Raw genomic sequence first — 15,184 nt, forward strand, 5'->3', positions numbered from 1 at the left:
GGACTTTTGTTGTTTGTTTTAGATTTGTGTATGTATGTATTTGTGAGGCAGAGCAAAGGAGAGTCTCCCCGCAGGTTCCCTCTCCACGTGGCTGCCACAGCCGGGGACCAGGCCAGGCCCTAGCCGGGACCTTGCAGACTTCACCAGCTGGTTGACATGCACCTGATTTCTTCTCCTACAGTTGGTCAAGTTCACTCTCACTGCACTGGACTGTCCTGTGAGATACTTAATTTCCATGTCTCACTTGAGCTGTCCCCTCCAGCTTTTGCAGGCCATGTGATATTATCTTTTATAAATTGCTGACCTACTCCAGGGAGCGGAGGGTGAGCGATGCGGACTCTCGGGGGGAGGGATGTCGAGGAGTTAGTGTTTCAGGAGTCCAGAGCTTCAGTGTTACGAGATGGAGTGTTCTGGAGAGGGTGATGATGATAACTGTGCAATATTAGGAATACTTAATATCATGGAATGATATCCCCAAAAGAGTTAAAATAATAAAATTCTGTTATGTGTATTCGACCAGAGTAAAACAAACGAGTAAGTTTTAAGACCTGTTGAATGTCAAGGACAATGCCCTGTGGTGGCTGGGTGTCCAGGATGCTGTGTGCAGCGCACCCCCTGCAGGGGAGGGCTCCGCCCCCAAGAAGCAGGGGAGAGGAGGTGGGGGAGGGGAGGTGGGGAGGGGAGGGTGGTGGTGTGGAGGGTGGGTGGAGCCCCGCGGTGGAGTGGGCAGTCTTTCTCTGCCTGGCCAGGAACGTCTGAGTAATCTTTGAGTCATCCTGGTCCTTTCCCCTATTGCCTAATCTGGCAAATGTCTCCCTCTCTGAGTCCCTTGCTTCTGCATGCCGGCCTCCCCAAAGCCCCTGCCCAGGGGCTCGACCACCACGCTCGTGGGGCGGGCCTCCTCCTGCTTAGTCTGGCCTCTGCTATGGCCCTCAGGTGTTTACGAAGGCAGAGAGGCCACAAGAGGTGACCAAGGGCAGGGAGTGAACCCAGCCATGGGTGTGGCTGAGTAGGGGTGCCCCCTGGGCCGCTTAATGGGGACACACTATTCAGGTCCAGGAAACAGAGGCCTGCTGAGCTGTGGTCAGCAGTGAGCTGGGAGGGTTGGGCGTGGCTGCCTGGGAAGCAAAAGGCCTGCACATGGCCTCCAGGCTTGTGGATTCTCCAGGCTGTGGTCAGCTCCTGGCAGCTGTGAACACACGGATCGGCAAGCTCAGGGGGCCAGGAGGCCCATGAACAGGCAGGGGGCCATCTTTGGATAGCCTGATGTTGGCGGGGCGGTAGGGGCCTCAGCGATGTGGCCTGGGTGGAGCTGGACAGTGCCGTTGACTGCAGGGCTGAGGCAGGAGGGGAACAGGCTGGGTGCAGTTGGGAGGGTCGAGCTTGGAGACACTGGCTGAGGCCCAGGCCCCCCTCCTTCTCTGGGGGAGGCAGGGCTGCGCCAGCCCATCCTCTGCTGCCCTCAGGCCTGGCCTCCGGTGATTGCTCCAGATCCCTTTTCCTCCTGCCCTGCCTCTGTGCCTGGCATCTGTCCCAGAGGAGTTATGGAGAGCTGCCGCTATGGTCCCAGCTGCACCCCAGCCCTCAGCCCCTTGGGCTTTCTAAAACTCTCTGCAAGTTTCCAAAGTTTCTGTTTCAGTGGGGGGGGGGGGGGTTGGGAGGAGGGGGTGTGAGGGACACAGGTTGTAGGGGGAGCTGTTGCAGAGGGCTGGAGCTGGTTGCTCCCCGCACTGCCTCGGAGCCTGGGAAGTGGCCCCCAGTCTGGATCCTTCTCTGAAGCCAGACCTGGTGTTGGTCACTAACGGGTCTCCTGCTGTCATTCCGCACCCCCCACCCCCACCCGTGTTACATGCGTCTCTGTTGTATGGGTGCTGGGTTGCTAGGCTGGGGGCAGGTGTTTGGCACGGCAGCTAAGCTGCTGCTTGGGCCAGCCACATCCGGTACTAGAGAGTCCAGCTACTTCACTGCTGAGTCCAGCTTCCTGCTAATGTGCACCCTGGGAGGCAGCCAGTGCTCACATGGAAGACCCTGATGGAGCTCCTGGCTCCGACTCCAGCCTGACCCAGCCATGGCTTTTGCAGCCATTCAGGGAGTGAACCAACAGTAGAGATTGCATTCTCTCTCCTCTCTGTTTTTCCTTCTTTCTTTCTTTCTTTCTCTCTCTCTCTCTCTCTCTCTCTCTCTCTCTCTCTCTCTCTCTTTGTTTCTTTCTTTCATTACAAAGTCAGACATATAGAGAGGAGAGACAGAGAGGAAGATCTTCTATCTGATGATTTACTCCCCAAGTGACCACAACGGCTGATGCTACGCCAATCCGAAGCCGGGAACCTGGAACTTCCTCCAGGTCTCCCAGGCAGATGCAGGGTCCCAAGGCTTTGGGCCGTCCTCGACTGCTTTCCCAGGCTACAAGCAGGGAGCTGGATGGGAACTGGGGCCGCCAGGACTAGAACCGGCATCCATATGGGATCTCTGTGTTCAAGGTGAGGATTCAGCTGTTAGGCTGCCCTGAGGCAGGTGAGGACACGAGGCCCAGAGAGGGTAGTCAGCTGATGATGGTCACTAGGTGAGGAGCCTCTGTTCCTCCTCAGGCAGCCGCACTGCCGTCCTGAGGGGACGCAGGCCTGGGTCTGCACTGGGGACTTGCGCTCAGCGCTGGGCTCCTGCCGTCCTCACAGTCTACACGTCCCGGTGGTTTCATCCTCCATCTGAAGCCGCTTCCTCTGGTTTGGCCTCCAGTCCCATCTGTAAGCTCAGTTGTAGTCAAGTCAGAGGTCAGCACCATGTGGCGGCTTTCCAGAGCTGCTCCTGGAAGCAGAACCCCCTTCTGGATTCTGAGAAATGACCAGACTGCAGCCCCACCTTAGCTGCAGCCCCACACCCCTGGATGCTGGCTGTTCAAGCTGGCGAGCCTAGCCCCTCCTCTGTGACTCGCTCTGCCAACCAGGCTCTCTGGCACGCCTGTCGCTGCTCTCTCCTTTTTGAGACAGCCTGGCAGTGTTACCTTCCAATGAACCATTCTCTTCCTTGTGGCATGGTCTTGTTGCTTTTACCTTACGCTGTGAACATTCCCTGGGTGAAAATGGCCCAGTGACACCTCTCTTTCCCTGCTCAAGTACCTTGCACCTGCCCCATGGCCATTCCTGCTTTTAAAGTTACTCCCCTCATTTCCTGCTGGGATCCCACCTTTGGCCTCGCTGCTTTCCTCAGGGCTGGGAGATGGCCCTAACGCAGAGTGTGTCTCTAAGGTTTAGAACAAGGCCTGGCCCATGGCAGGTACCCAATGACTGCTGCTGTGGAGGGCCAGAAGGGCGGTAGAGAAGATAAAGTGACATCCTGCCGGTGGGGCTGCCCTAAGGCACAAGGGGCTGGGGGGACGTGCACCCCTTCCTCTGTGTCCTTGCCGCACCCCCCGCCCAGGAGGCTGGACCCCTGGCTCCTCCTGCCCTCTATGTCTCCGTCCTAGGGGTCCAGCGGGGGATCAAGAGACCCTTTCTCACCCCTTCTCCTCCACCTTGCAGAGGCTATCTTGTCTCTGTCAGGCAACTGCTTGTCTACTTTTTCAAGACCGGAGCAGCTGCGGGTCCTGCCACAGCCTTGGGCATCTGGCAACATCACCCCTCTGGCCTCCTGTGGGTCCTGCCACAGCCTTGGGCATCTGGCAACATCACCCCTCTGGCCTCCTGTGGGTCCTGCCACAGCCTTGGGCATCTGGCAACATCACCCCTCTGGCCTCCTGTGGGTCCTGCCACAGCCTTGGGCATCTGGCAACATCACCCCTCTGGCCTCCTGGACAGCCCAGGTCACCTCCCGACCCTCATCATCATCTATGACCCTGATGCTTTGCGGCTGGTGTCCTGCTTCCCTACCTCCCTGCCGCTGTGGTGGCTGCCCCCACTGCGTGTACTGGCCCTATCAGTCTCCAGGCAGGCCTGTCCTAGGCCTGTGAGCATGGCCCTGCCTTGCGCCTTCTCCCTCTGGCCTCCCTCTGGCCCCCATGCCTAGCTCTTGCCCTTTCAGTCGGGAACACTCTGGCCCTGCCCATCTTGCAGTTCTGCTCTTCTCTGCTTCACTGCCCAGGTCCATTGTCCTCCTGGAGCCCCACCTTCCCTGAGGGCCCTTCAAGATGCTCTTTCTGTTCTAGAAGGGTCTTCTGATCCTTGTGGGGGTGTTCAGAGATGGGCCTGCATGGAGTGATGGAAGCGGCCCTGCCCTGAGGCTCCTGGATGACGTGCCTTGTGCGGGAAGGCCTGTGCCAGTCTCTGGTCTGTGCCTGCTTTCTTTATCATTCTGAGCGCCTCATCCAGGGCCTGGCATGGAACAGGCGCTCAACATGAACTTTGTGTGTGTGTGTGTCGAATCAAGACTCTTCCGTCTGCTGGTTCACTTCCCTGTACTACTGAGCACCGGGGCCAGGGTCAGGCAGCAGCCTGGAACCCCATCAAGGTTTCCCACATAGTTGGCAGAGACTCAAGCACTGAGCTGTCATTTGTGCCTGCTAGGAAGCATTAGCAGCAAGCTGGGTCAGAAGTGCTGGGACTCAGAGCAGGCACTCAGCTGTGGGGTGCAGGCATCCCACGCAGCAGCTTACCCTGCTGTGCTGCAGCCTCCTTCCTGCCTAACAGTTTGTACCAGAATGGATGATGTGTGTTTGACACCATGTCGCATGCCTCTGCAGTCCAGGATTCAGGCATCTGTCGGAAGCTTGTACCGCCAGGAGTTAGCTGAGCGTCCATGTGACCTGTGATTTGGACACTGGGCCAGGCTGCCGGGGACGGGTGAGGTGGTATGTCTGTCGCTGGGAGGTGGCCCTTTTCCTGTCTCTTCCCACCGAGAAGTCAGGCTGGGACTGCCAGATCAAACACAGGATACCCTAATTACACTTGAGGAATAAATATTGAATGGTATGACGGGTAATCCTTGGCATATAGCCATGTTGAAAAACATTTTAATTCTAAGGTCATTGGGAGGCCTTGTTTCCCCACGTCTGCTTTCTGCGCTGAGGGATCCTGGCAAGAAAAGAAGTGTCCAGCCAGGCACTAGGTGGATCTGAACTCGGGGCTGAGTCCCCGATCCTAAGATCCACTCTGCTTGCTGCCTCTAGATTTCCCACTCTGGGAGCGATTGTGGGCAGAGTAGGGTGCAACTAGGGCCAGGCTCCCAGCACTGTTGCTAGCACCCTGAGTCCCAGGCAGCTCTGCCAGCTCAGACCCCTGCCTCGTGCCAGTGAGGGAGCTTACGGAGGCTTCTGAGGGTGTCCAAGTTGAGCTGTGCAGGACCAAGACCATCGATGATGACTTGGGCGCGAGTTCTCCCCCAGGGGTGGAGGTGACAGAAGACAGCATGACTGGGAGTGCTGGGAGGGGCAGTTTCTACTTACAACCGCGTTCAACGTTCAAGGTCAGCTCTTAGATTTCCACGGCTGGGGGCTGCAGCCGTCACCCGGGCAGACCAGAGTGTCTGGCCATCTTGCTCGCTTGGATCAAGAGGCTTTGGACAACTGTGGGGCTTTGGGATTCCCAAAGGGGCCATGGTCTGGAACATTAAGTTTCTGTAAGGCTAATGGGCAGGTGTGTCCCCATTGCTTCCCCACTGTAAGGTCACCACTGGGAACACTGCTGGCTGTGTGTGTGTCTCCCTGGCAGGGCCCTGTGACCAGGGAGCTTGGCGCTGGTGCACCACTGGGTTCAGTCTCACACCCAGTGGGACTCCTCCTCCTGACTCAGACTCCCAGCCCAAGCAATGGGAAATGGCTACAGGTGAGGCATCTGCTGCCTGCTGTTTGTTCGCATGCGATTCTGTTTATTTTTATTGCAAAGTCAGTTATACGGAGAGGAAGAGAGACAGAGAGGAAGATCTTCCGTCCGATGTTTCACTCCCCAAGTGACAACAACGGCCAGTGCTGCGCCAATCCAAAGCCAGGAGCCAGGAGCTCTTCCCGGTCTCCCACGCGTGTGCAGGGTCCCAAGGCTTTGGGTCCTCGACTGCTTTCCCAGGCCACAAGCAGGGAGCTGGATGGGAAGTAAGGCTGCTGTGATTAGAACTGGCGCCCATATGGGATCTCTGTGTGTTCAAGGCGAGGACTTTAGCTGCTAGGCCACAGTGCCAGGCCCTAGCACGTGATTCTTAAGAATGTCCATCAGCTTCCTCCAGCTGCAAAGATACCCCAGCACAACTCCTGCTCCTGGAGGGTGCAGGTTTGGGCATGGAGTGGGGTGGGAGGACTGCCAAGTGTGCCCAGGGCCATGGGTATCTGCTGCTGGCTTCAAGCTGTTCCCTAGGAGGGTGCCCACTGGGGAGTGCCCAGCAGCCCTTGTGCCATCTCCTGTGGCCTGCCCCCGGGGTGGGAGGCAGGTGGGGAAGGAACATGGGTTTATGCCTGCAGAGGAGGAAACTCACTTCCCTCTGACTCCCGGGTCCCTGGCGAATTTGGCTAGGCATCCGACAGGGAAGAACCTTTTGTTCTGAGCTTGTAGGAAGTCGCGTTATCTACCCACACCATTTCCTGCAAGTGGGTCTGGACCGGGCTGCATGTCGGGGGTTGTGGTTCCCAGCCTTGGCCTTGGCACTTAGGACAGGAGAAGCTGCTGATGGCAAGGCAGGGCCTGCCTCTGTGTGTGTGACCTTCTGACTTGGGGAAAAGGGGGCAAAACCCACTCATGACCTGGTGTGCGATGCAGTGGCGCGCGGGAGTGCGGGGCACGGTCCAGGGTTGAGGGTTGGTCCCTGCCTTGTTAGTGCACCGACATCACGCCCCCACCCCCGCCCTCTCCTAGGGGCTGGGGCAGGAGGGCGCCCCCTCCAAGGCTCTAGGGCCGCGGCGCTGACCCAGGCCGGGCCGTGCCTGACACCTAGCGGCCTGCGGCTGTTCCGGGCGCGGCGCGCGGGGAGGGCGGCCGGCTGGGGGGAAGCAGAGGGCGTGGGGCAGGAGGCTCAGGAAGCCCGGAGGCCGCGCTGGGGTCGAGCGCCCGCACCCTGGCTCCCAGTCCAGGTTCGGGGCTCAGCCGCCATCCCCTCAGGCCTGGGCGACCCCGGATCGCACCCCTCGCTTTGCCCGCGGCCCCCCAGTCACGCCCCTCGGGCAGGTCGCGAGGCCGAGCTCCTGCTGGCCGCGTGCCGCGTCCCGCGCTCAGCCCCGCACTGGGCAGCCGGGCGCGGGCCAGCATCTGGCGACCCCTCGGCGACCAGTGCGTGCCTGGCTCCTGCGGGCACTTCCGGTCTCTCAGACACTCCCCGCGGCCCGCCCGCCCGCCAGTCGCCATGGCGACGCTGTAGCGCCGAGGCCCGCGCGTCGGCTGGGCGGCTGGTGCGGCCCGCGGAACCGGCCAGGCAGCCCGGGCGCGGCGCGGCGCGGCGCGGGGACCCTTCCAGGCCGGGCGGCGGCGGCGCGGCGGGAGCGAGGTAGGCGGCCCGGGCCGCGGAGGGCGAGCCGGGGGAGGGCGGTCGCGGCCGGAGGGGGCGCCGGGCGGCCAGGTGTGCAGGGCCGGGGAGGGGCACGGCGGCCCAGGTGAGCCGGGCTGGCCAGGCCGCGGGAGCCGCTCGGGCCTTCCTCCTCCTCTCCGCCGCCTGCCTGCCGCGCCGCACCTGCCTCCCTGGGCCGGCCGAGTGCCCCTTCTCGCGGAAACGAGAGTGCAGGCTGCGGCGGCGCCCCACCGCCCGTTTAAACCCCTGGGCAGACGGGCGTGTTGTAGGACGACATAGGGCGGAGGTGGGTACGACTGTTCTCCGGGGGCCTGTAAGCCGCCGCCTCTGGGTCTGGTCGCGGGGCGCTGAGTGGAAGCGTTCCGAAAGGGAGATGCCTGCGTGTTCTCGTCTTCACCTCACATCCTGGAGTTTCTACCGAGCTTGGCAAAGCCCGACTCGTAGGTTTGGCCTTGGGTGGTGGTGCTCTGAGGGGGCACCTGCTGCTGCCACCTGCCCTCCATGACTGGCACTGCGTCATGGAGTCCCAGCGCGAGGAGCCACGTCTCTGTCTCTCTGGGTCCTTCCGCGGTGTCAACCTTTGAGGATTCTCCAAGAAGTCACTAAGCGAAGTTCCATCTTAGGTTGCCGGAGCCTTCTGGAGTCCCCGGAGGGTGCAGGGGGACTGGCAGCCTCCTGCCCACCTCTTGCTCTGAGCCGGCAGCATGTGGGTTTCTGGGGGTGGTTGGGCCTGTTGCATGGGAGGCGGCAGAATGGCTCCCACCTGGCTTTCCCTCGTTCCTCACAGACTCCACGGAAGGCTCTAGTTTCTGCTCTGTGCAGCGGGCAGAGGGCGAATGGGGTCGCGTTAGGGGTAGGGGCTGGCTCTCTGTGGCTCCAAACCTCCCCTGTGGCGATAGCCGCTGGCAGGGGGCTCTCCCTAAGGTGCTGTTAGGACCAGGTTAGACTGCTACCAGGGCAGGCACGCAGCTGGGCTCCGACCTGTCTTGATTCTACCTGCTCTTCTCACGGTCCCCTAAGGTTGGGTCTCGGGGCACCCACGCCCAACCCCAGAGGAAGCAGGCTCAGACAGGGGCCCTGGTTTGCCCAGGGATGCTGGGGGCCCCCCATGGGCTCATCCCTCCTCCCTACAAGAAGGTAAAAATGTACTTTTCACAGCTATCTTGGTACAAGGACAGGTCTTAACCAAATGGGATCAAAATAAAAGCACGTCCTCCACACCGCAGATTGGAGCCTGTGGGCCATGGCGGGCAGGGGGCCTGAGGCGAGCTGGCCTGCTTTGCTCTCGCGGCTCTTTGGGCAGGGGAAGAGAGCCCGTGCAGCCACTCAGCCCCCACCCGGCCTGCCTTCTCATCTCATGCTGAGGAAGATCCAGCCCCCTCCCTCAGCACCACCTAATTTCATTAAAGCCCCTGCTGCTGATGTAGAATGGGGCCCAGACTGGCCTTCCGCCCCAGCCCGCTCTGCCCCGGGGCTGTCCAGCAAGCCTGGCCCCGACTAATGAGATTAGGCCTGGTTGCCTTTTAATAAAACAGTGGGCACCGGGCGGGAGAGTGATGCCTGACGAAGCCTGGCGCAGGTTTAGCCCTGCGGGTAGCTGTGTCCCTGTTTAATTACATTAAATGGAGACAGTGCAGGTGATGCATGGAGGCGGGTGAATGTCACAGCCCCAAGGCCCCACCCTGTGCTCTCCCAGGAAGGGGAGAGTGGCTGGGGAGGGGTCAGGTGGTGGGCCGGCTGGTCAGAGGAAGAAGGGCACCTCCAGGCCCACAGTTCTGAGATCAGAGGCCTGAGGGCTGCCTGGGGTCTGGCCCCCCACTTATGAAGGGGGGTGAGTGTTGTCAGCATGCACACCGTGAAACTGGGGACCATGGTGCAAAGACGTCGGCCAATCAAAGAGGAAATCCCACTGGAGTCGCCAGGCAAGTGCTGGCATGGGAGCTCACAGCCCCTCCTGGACGGCAGGGGTGTCATTTACCAGCACCTGGGGGCCCCGGGTGGTGGGAGGCCTGTCCCTTCTTCAGCCCAGGTGAAGCCCCACACTCCCCTGCTTTGGCCCTGCTTAGTCTGTACTGTCACTCCTGGAAGCCTGGAGGCAGTGTGGCTCTGCCCCCGTGGCCTGTGAGGGGTAATGAGCAATTTTCACCCTCAAGTCAGAGAGGGAGCCTGCAGTCCCAAAGTTACCTGGGCATCCTGCTCCCAGATGGCCCCCCACTCTTCAAGGGATGTAGCCTGGGAGCAGGGATTGGCTATAGCAGGTTGAGACGCTGTGTGCGACCCCCACAGCCCAGGTCTGAGTGCTTGGGCTTGAGTCGCACCTGCTCTGCCCATCCAGTGTCTTGGTGATGTCATCCTGGGAGGCCCCAGGGGATGGCTCCAGGATGTGGGTGATCTGACTGAACTCTGGGTCCCTGGCTTTGTCTACTGCAGGCATTGGAGAGTGAGCTGGTGCATGGAAGATCTCTGTCTCTCTGTGTGTTCCCAGTAAAATAATCATGTTTTTAAAAAAGATTTTATTTATTTTTGTTGGAAAGTCAGATATACAGAGAGAAGGAGAGAGAGAGAAGATCTTCCTTCTGCTGACTCACTCTCCAAGTGCCACAGTAGCCGGAGCTGAACTAATCCAAAGCCAGGAAACTGCAGCTTCCCCTGGGTCTCCCACGCGGGTGCAGGGGCCCAAGGCTTTGGGCTGTTTTCAACTGCCTCCCAGGCCACAAGCAGGGAGCTGGATGGGAAGCGGGGCCGCTGGGATATGAACCAGTGCCCACATGGGATCCTGGCGAGAACTTTAGCCACTAGGCTACCACACCAGGCCCCCATGTTTTTTTTTTTTAAGAAAAAACAGAAACAAAAAAACCCCCAAAACCCTGCAGTTGTCCACCCACTGGAATGCTTGCTCTGCTGTCCACCCATGACCTGCCCCTTTTCTCCTGGAACAGCATGCAGGGCACCCCTGGACTCGGTGTGTAGGGGCCCCTGCCCCAGGGTGAGGAGGAAGCAGAAGGCAGCTGGGACCCTTCGTCAGAGCCGCTTCCATCTGGGGAGTGTGGCCAAGCCTCCTGGCATAGGGCCTGGGGAAGGGGAGAAGCCACAGCCACAGCAGGTGGGGTGCCCTGCGCAGGAGACCCCGAGGGTGTGGCACTGGAGGGGAAGGGGGCCTTGCGCAGGAGACCCCGAGGGTGTGGCACTGGAGGGGAGGGGGCCCTGCGAGGAGACCCCGAGGGTGTGGCACTGGAGGGGAGGGGAGGGGGACTCTGCGCAGGAGACCCCGAGGGTGTGGCACTGGAGGGGAGGGGGACCCTGTGCAGGAGACCCCGAGGGTGTGACACTGGAGGGGAGGGGAGGGGGACTCTGCGCAGGAGACCCCGAGGGTGTGGCACTGGAGGGGAGGGGGGCCCTGCGCAGGAGACCCCGAGGGTGTGGCACTGGAGGGGAGGAGGCCTTCAGTGTGTGTAGCAGGAAGGGTGCTGGAGCCCAGGCTTGTTGAGTTCTCATCCATTTTTCTCTGAAACCCACGTGCCCCAAGGCTTATCTGCAGGCCCTCGTAGTGCCACTGCTTACTCTCTGGGTGGCACCAGCAGCTGGCATGGTGACTGTGCACTAAGCACTCAGTAGATATTGATGCTGGGCGGCTGTTTGCTGTTGGCAGTTTGGAGACGTGTCCTTTCCGGGCTCTGCTTTCCTCATCTGTCCAGGCAGGGCAAAGTCCCCTCCTGCTCTCCCAGAGGCAGGTATGGTGCCCGCACAGAGCAGGTCTATCCCACTGTGGTGCTGGCTTCCTGCGGGCTTCGGGGTAAGGGTTCTGGGTAGGACACCAGGGGTCCATAAGGGGCTTGGCTATGAGCAGACCATCTCGGCGAGGAGGAACGTGCACTGTGAGAGGGGGTGGGGCGCTCCTTGCTGCTCTGAGCACCCAGATCTGTCATTTGTATCCTGGGGACATCCTGGAGCTGTGACAGGTGGCCCAGGCCCCGGGTGATGTTCCTCCTGATTGGGAGCTAATCAAATTCTGACTGCGCCAGGCTCTCTGGGGACGAATCCAATAAAGCAGGCCTCTGCCTGGGAGGGAGGAGAGCATTTCTGCCTTCAGGACAGTGTCCCCTGGGAGTTAGGTGGGCAGCTTCCCAGGGCGAGAGAGTGTGGGCCAGGCCGGGAAGCGAGCCTGAGACAGAGCCGGAGGAGGAGGGGAGGAGGCAGTGCTGGCACAGGGACAGCAGGTGAGTGATGCGCCCTTGCAGGGGTGTGGCTCGGGTGGCTGAGGGCGCAATGCCCACAGGTTGCCTTGTGTCTGGGAGCCTGGAGTCCTGTCCAGTGGCTGTGAGGATGCAGGTGGAGTGGGGGTTGGGCGGCCATGGGAGCAGGAGGTCAAGCCTTGGGGAGCGGGATTTGTTGCTCGCATGCTGGGCTGACTGCGGTGGAGAGAGGGTCGTGATGGTGAGCAAGGTGGTGCCAGGGGAGGGGGTCCGTTTTGCATGGGTGGAGTTGGCTAGGCCTGGCACTTGTATAGCCCCTTGTGGTCCTGGGTGAGAAACCCACATCCTGAGCCCCCCATGAAGCCAAAACCCTGGCGCTGCTTGCATCCTCTATCCGGTGGTGGGAGCACCAGGCGCGTGGGGACCCAGCAGCTGGATTTGGGGGGAGGACAGAATTGACCCTAGAGGTGACAAGGACCCAAGCAGGAGCCCCAGATGCAAAGTTCAGTGCTGGACGCCAGAAGCCTGGACACGCGCACCAGGCTGTTCCAAGGGGTTGGTGGCAGGGCAAGGGGGGCACTGTGGTCTGAGGAAGCCACCAGCTCCAGTCCCACACAAGAGTGCACTTAGTGCGTGGGGTGTGAGGCTGGCACTGACAGGCGGCCCAAAAGCTAGACGGGAGTCACAGGGGACTGGGGGCGTGGGTTCAAGGACCGTGTGACACGGCCAAGGGCGTGAGGCTGGCACGGCAGAATGCTGGGGTCCCCTTCCTGTAATACAGCCGTACCTCTTCTGGCAGGCGGAAGTGTGCAAGAACATACAGCCAGTGTTTGTGGCTCGTAACTTCTGAGAGCCTGCGTTTTACTACGGGGAGGGTGCCTGATTTACCCCGCACTGCCCTAAGCCGGTGCTGAGAGGCACAGGGCTCCCACACCTTCCCTGCTATGGGCAGCCTGAGCTCCGTGGTAGCGCCCTCCTGTGGCACCCTCAGTAAAGGCAGGAAACCCTGCCATCCCACCTACCTACAGGCTGTGCCAAGCCAGGATCAGAGCCAGCAGGCAGGACCCGCAGTGGGGTCCCTTGAGCAAGGGGCTCATGGCAGCCTCTCCTCCCTGGGTAGGGTCCTCGTGTGTGCCAGGTCTGGTGCTCAAGGCAGGTGCCCAAGGTTTGAGGGGGGAAGGGCGGGAACGCCTCTTGAGATGACCAGGGACATGGAGGAGCCAGGTTCCTGCTGGCCACCTGCTGAGCTGTCAGGGGTTGGGGTGGGAGGGGGTGGGCACACATGTCCAGGAGGCCTGGGCTGTCCCTCTGAGCTGGGGGTCTTTCCCACAGCAGCAGGTTCGGCATGGAGAGCGCTTCATCTGCTCCGGGAGCACTGCCCTGCTACGTGGCTCTCTCACAGCTGCTGGGCCTGAGCGTGGTGGCCATGACTGGTGCGTGGCTGGGCGTCTACCGAGGTGGCATTGCCTGGGAGAGCGCCCTGCAGTTCAACGTGCACCCCCTGTGCATGGTCATAGGCCTCATCTTCCTGCAGGGAGATGGTGAGTGCCGAGGCTGGGGGTGGGCATGGCAAGGGGTCGGGGCAGATCTGAGATGCCAGAAAAGGCAGAAGAGGAAGCTGGGCTAGAGCCTGGGAGGCAGGATCCACATCTGGGCCCCTGCATCCGCAGCCAGACACTAGAGGGGTGTGTGTGTGTGTGGTGGGGGGATCAGGATCCCGGGTCCCGAGTGATTCCTGCTCTGAGCTGCCTTCCATGTGGGTCTGTCTGAGGAAGACAGCTAGCTGCCGGGTGAGCCAGGAGCTGGCACTCCCTGCCCACCACTGGACCCCAAACTTAGCCTCCAGTCCACAGGACACCTTAGGGGAGAGGGGTGTGTTGGGGCTGCCAGGCCGCCTCCCATTTCCACCTCACTGGGGTGCCAACTGTGGGGGCAGGACAGGCATGCTGGGGCCCCCCTTCCAATCCTGGGGCTGGAGTACCCTGGGCAGGCCCGGCCTGGCTCCATGTGCTGACACACCCCCCCCCCCCCCCCCCCCCCCGTCTCCCTTTCCCCAGCCCTGCTGGTCCACCGCGTCTTCAGGAAGGAGCCCAAACGCACCACCAAGATCGTGCACGGGCTGCTGCACGTCTTTGCATTTGTCATCGCGCTGGTGGGTGAGTTCCGGGCCTCTCCCTCCCTGGGGACGCCCCCCCTTCCGGGGCCAGCCCTGTCCTCATGGCCGTGCATCTGGGCCAGGCTTGGTGGCCGTGTTTGACTACCACAAGAAGAAGGGCTACCCGGACCTGTACAGCCTGCACAGCTGGTGCGGCCTCCTCGTCTTCATCCTTTACCTGGTGCAGGTGAGTCCTTCTGCGCCACCTGCCACCCCGGTGCCAGCCCCCGGGGTGCTCCCTGACTGCGCCCGAGGGGAGGGTGCCAGCCATCCGCCTCCCTGCCCGAGCGCGGGGTGAGGGACTGAGCCGGGTTCCCGCTGCGGGAGCGCGTGGGCGAGCGAGGGGCCGCGGCCTCGGCTGCCCAGCCCGGCCTCTTCCCTGCCAGTGGCTCGTGGGCTTCGGCTTCTTCCTGTTCCCCGGAGCTTCGTTTTCCCTGCGGAGCCGCTACCGCCCCCAGCACGTCTTCCTGGGCGCCGCCATCTTCCTCCTGTCCGTGGGCACCGCGCTGCTGGGCCTGAAGGAGGCGCTGCTGTTCCAGCTCGGGTGAGCGGGCGGCGGGAGGGCGCGGGCGGGGCCTGCGGGGGCTGGGGCCTCACAGCCCGTGCCGCCCCCAGGACCCGGTACGGCGCCTTCGTGCCCGAGGGCGTGCTGGCCAACGCGCTGGGCCTGCTGCTGGCCGGCTTCGCCGCCGTCGTGCTCTACATCCTGACGCGCGCCGCCTGGCAGCGGCCGGCCCGGGCTGAGGAGCAGGCGCTGTCCATGGACTTCAAGACGCTGACGGAGGGCGACAGCCCCGGCTCCCAGTGATGCCTCCGCTCGCTTCTGGGGTTCGCTTCCTCTGCTCTGCTCCCCGCAGGCCGGCCGCGCCCATCCCGGGCAGCTGCACCCCAGGAGAGCGGAGCCGCGAGCCTCGGAGTGGTTCTGGGGGGACAGGACAGAGGGACTGCCGTCCGAGGGGGTGGGGACCTCGCAGGGCGCCCCGGGCCACGTGCGGGGAGGCCCCGTGCTCGGGCCTCCTGCTTTGGCTGCCTCCCCGTCTGTCCTGCCGGGACCGCCGTGCGGGACGCCAGGCCGCACTGTCCCCGCACGGTGTGGCCGGCCAGCCAGGCTGCCCTGCCCATCCCGGTTTGGTGACCGCCCGCCCTCGTCTGTCTCGTGTCGCCCGCTATGAGGACCATGTGGTTGACCTAACAATACAGTCTTTAAATCCTCCTCTAGTCTTTGATGTCCCATTCTCTCCCCCCCCCCCACGCCGCCCTATCTGCCAGTGCTCGCCAGCTCAGGGTCTTCAGTGTCACCCGGGCCTTTCCGCCCCCCCATCCCGGTCCCCCACGATGTCCCTTCTCAGAGCAGGTGGCTGTGTCCAGCCGCCCCCTCCTTTCGGCTGGCCTGGGTGTCGCCTCACGTGCCCCGTCA

At 62.0% G+C, this 15,184-nt stretch overlaps 1 protein-coding gene across 3 annotated transcripts; it reads left to right on the top strand.

Moving 5' to 3' along the window:
* The first annotated feature begins 7,390 nt into the window (after window positions 1-7,390).
* LOC101534174 (transmembrane ascorbate-dependent reductase CYB561) lies at window positions 7,391-14,641 on the top strand. Of its 3 annotated transcripts, none has more exons than XM_058675331.1 (6): window positions 7,391-7,398; window positions 12,945-13,153; window positions 13,670-13,768; window positions 13,851-13,954; window positions 14,154-14,311; window positions 14,383-14,641. In XM_058675331.1, exons 2-6 carry the CDS (start codon window positions 12,958-12,960, stop codon window positions 14,573-14,575), a joined length of 750 nt encoding a protein of 249 aa, XP_058531314.1. In that variant the 5' UTR covers window positions 7,391-7,398; window positions 12,945-12,957; the 3' UTR covers window positions 14,576-14,641. The 3 variants fall into 3 exon arrangements, with proteins under 3 accessions (XP_058531314.1, XP_058531313.1, XP_058531312.1); XM_058675330.1 differs by having other exon boundaries at window positions 12,948-13,153; XM_058675329.1 differs by lacking the exon at window positions 7,391-7,398 and adding an exon at window positions 12,408-12,487 and having other exon boundaries at window positions 12,948-13,153.
* The last annotated feature ends 543 nt before the right edge of the window (window positions 14,642-15,184 follow it).

This window comes from Ochotona princeps, chromosome 17, assembly GCF_030435755.1.
Source record: "Ochotona princeps isolate mOchPri1 chromosome 17, mOchPri1.hap1, whole genome shotgun sequence".
In the NCBI taxonomy this organism is placed as follows: domain Eukaryota; kingdom Metazoa; phylum Chordata; class Mammalia; order Lagomorpha; family Ochotonidae; genus Ochotona; species Ochotona princeps.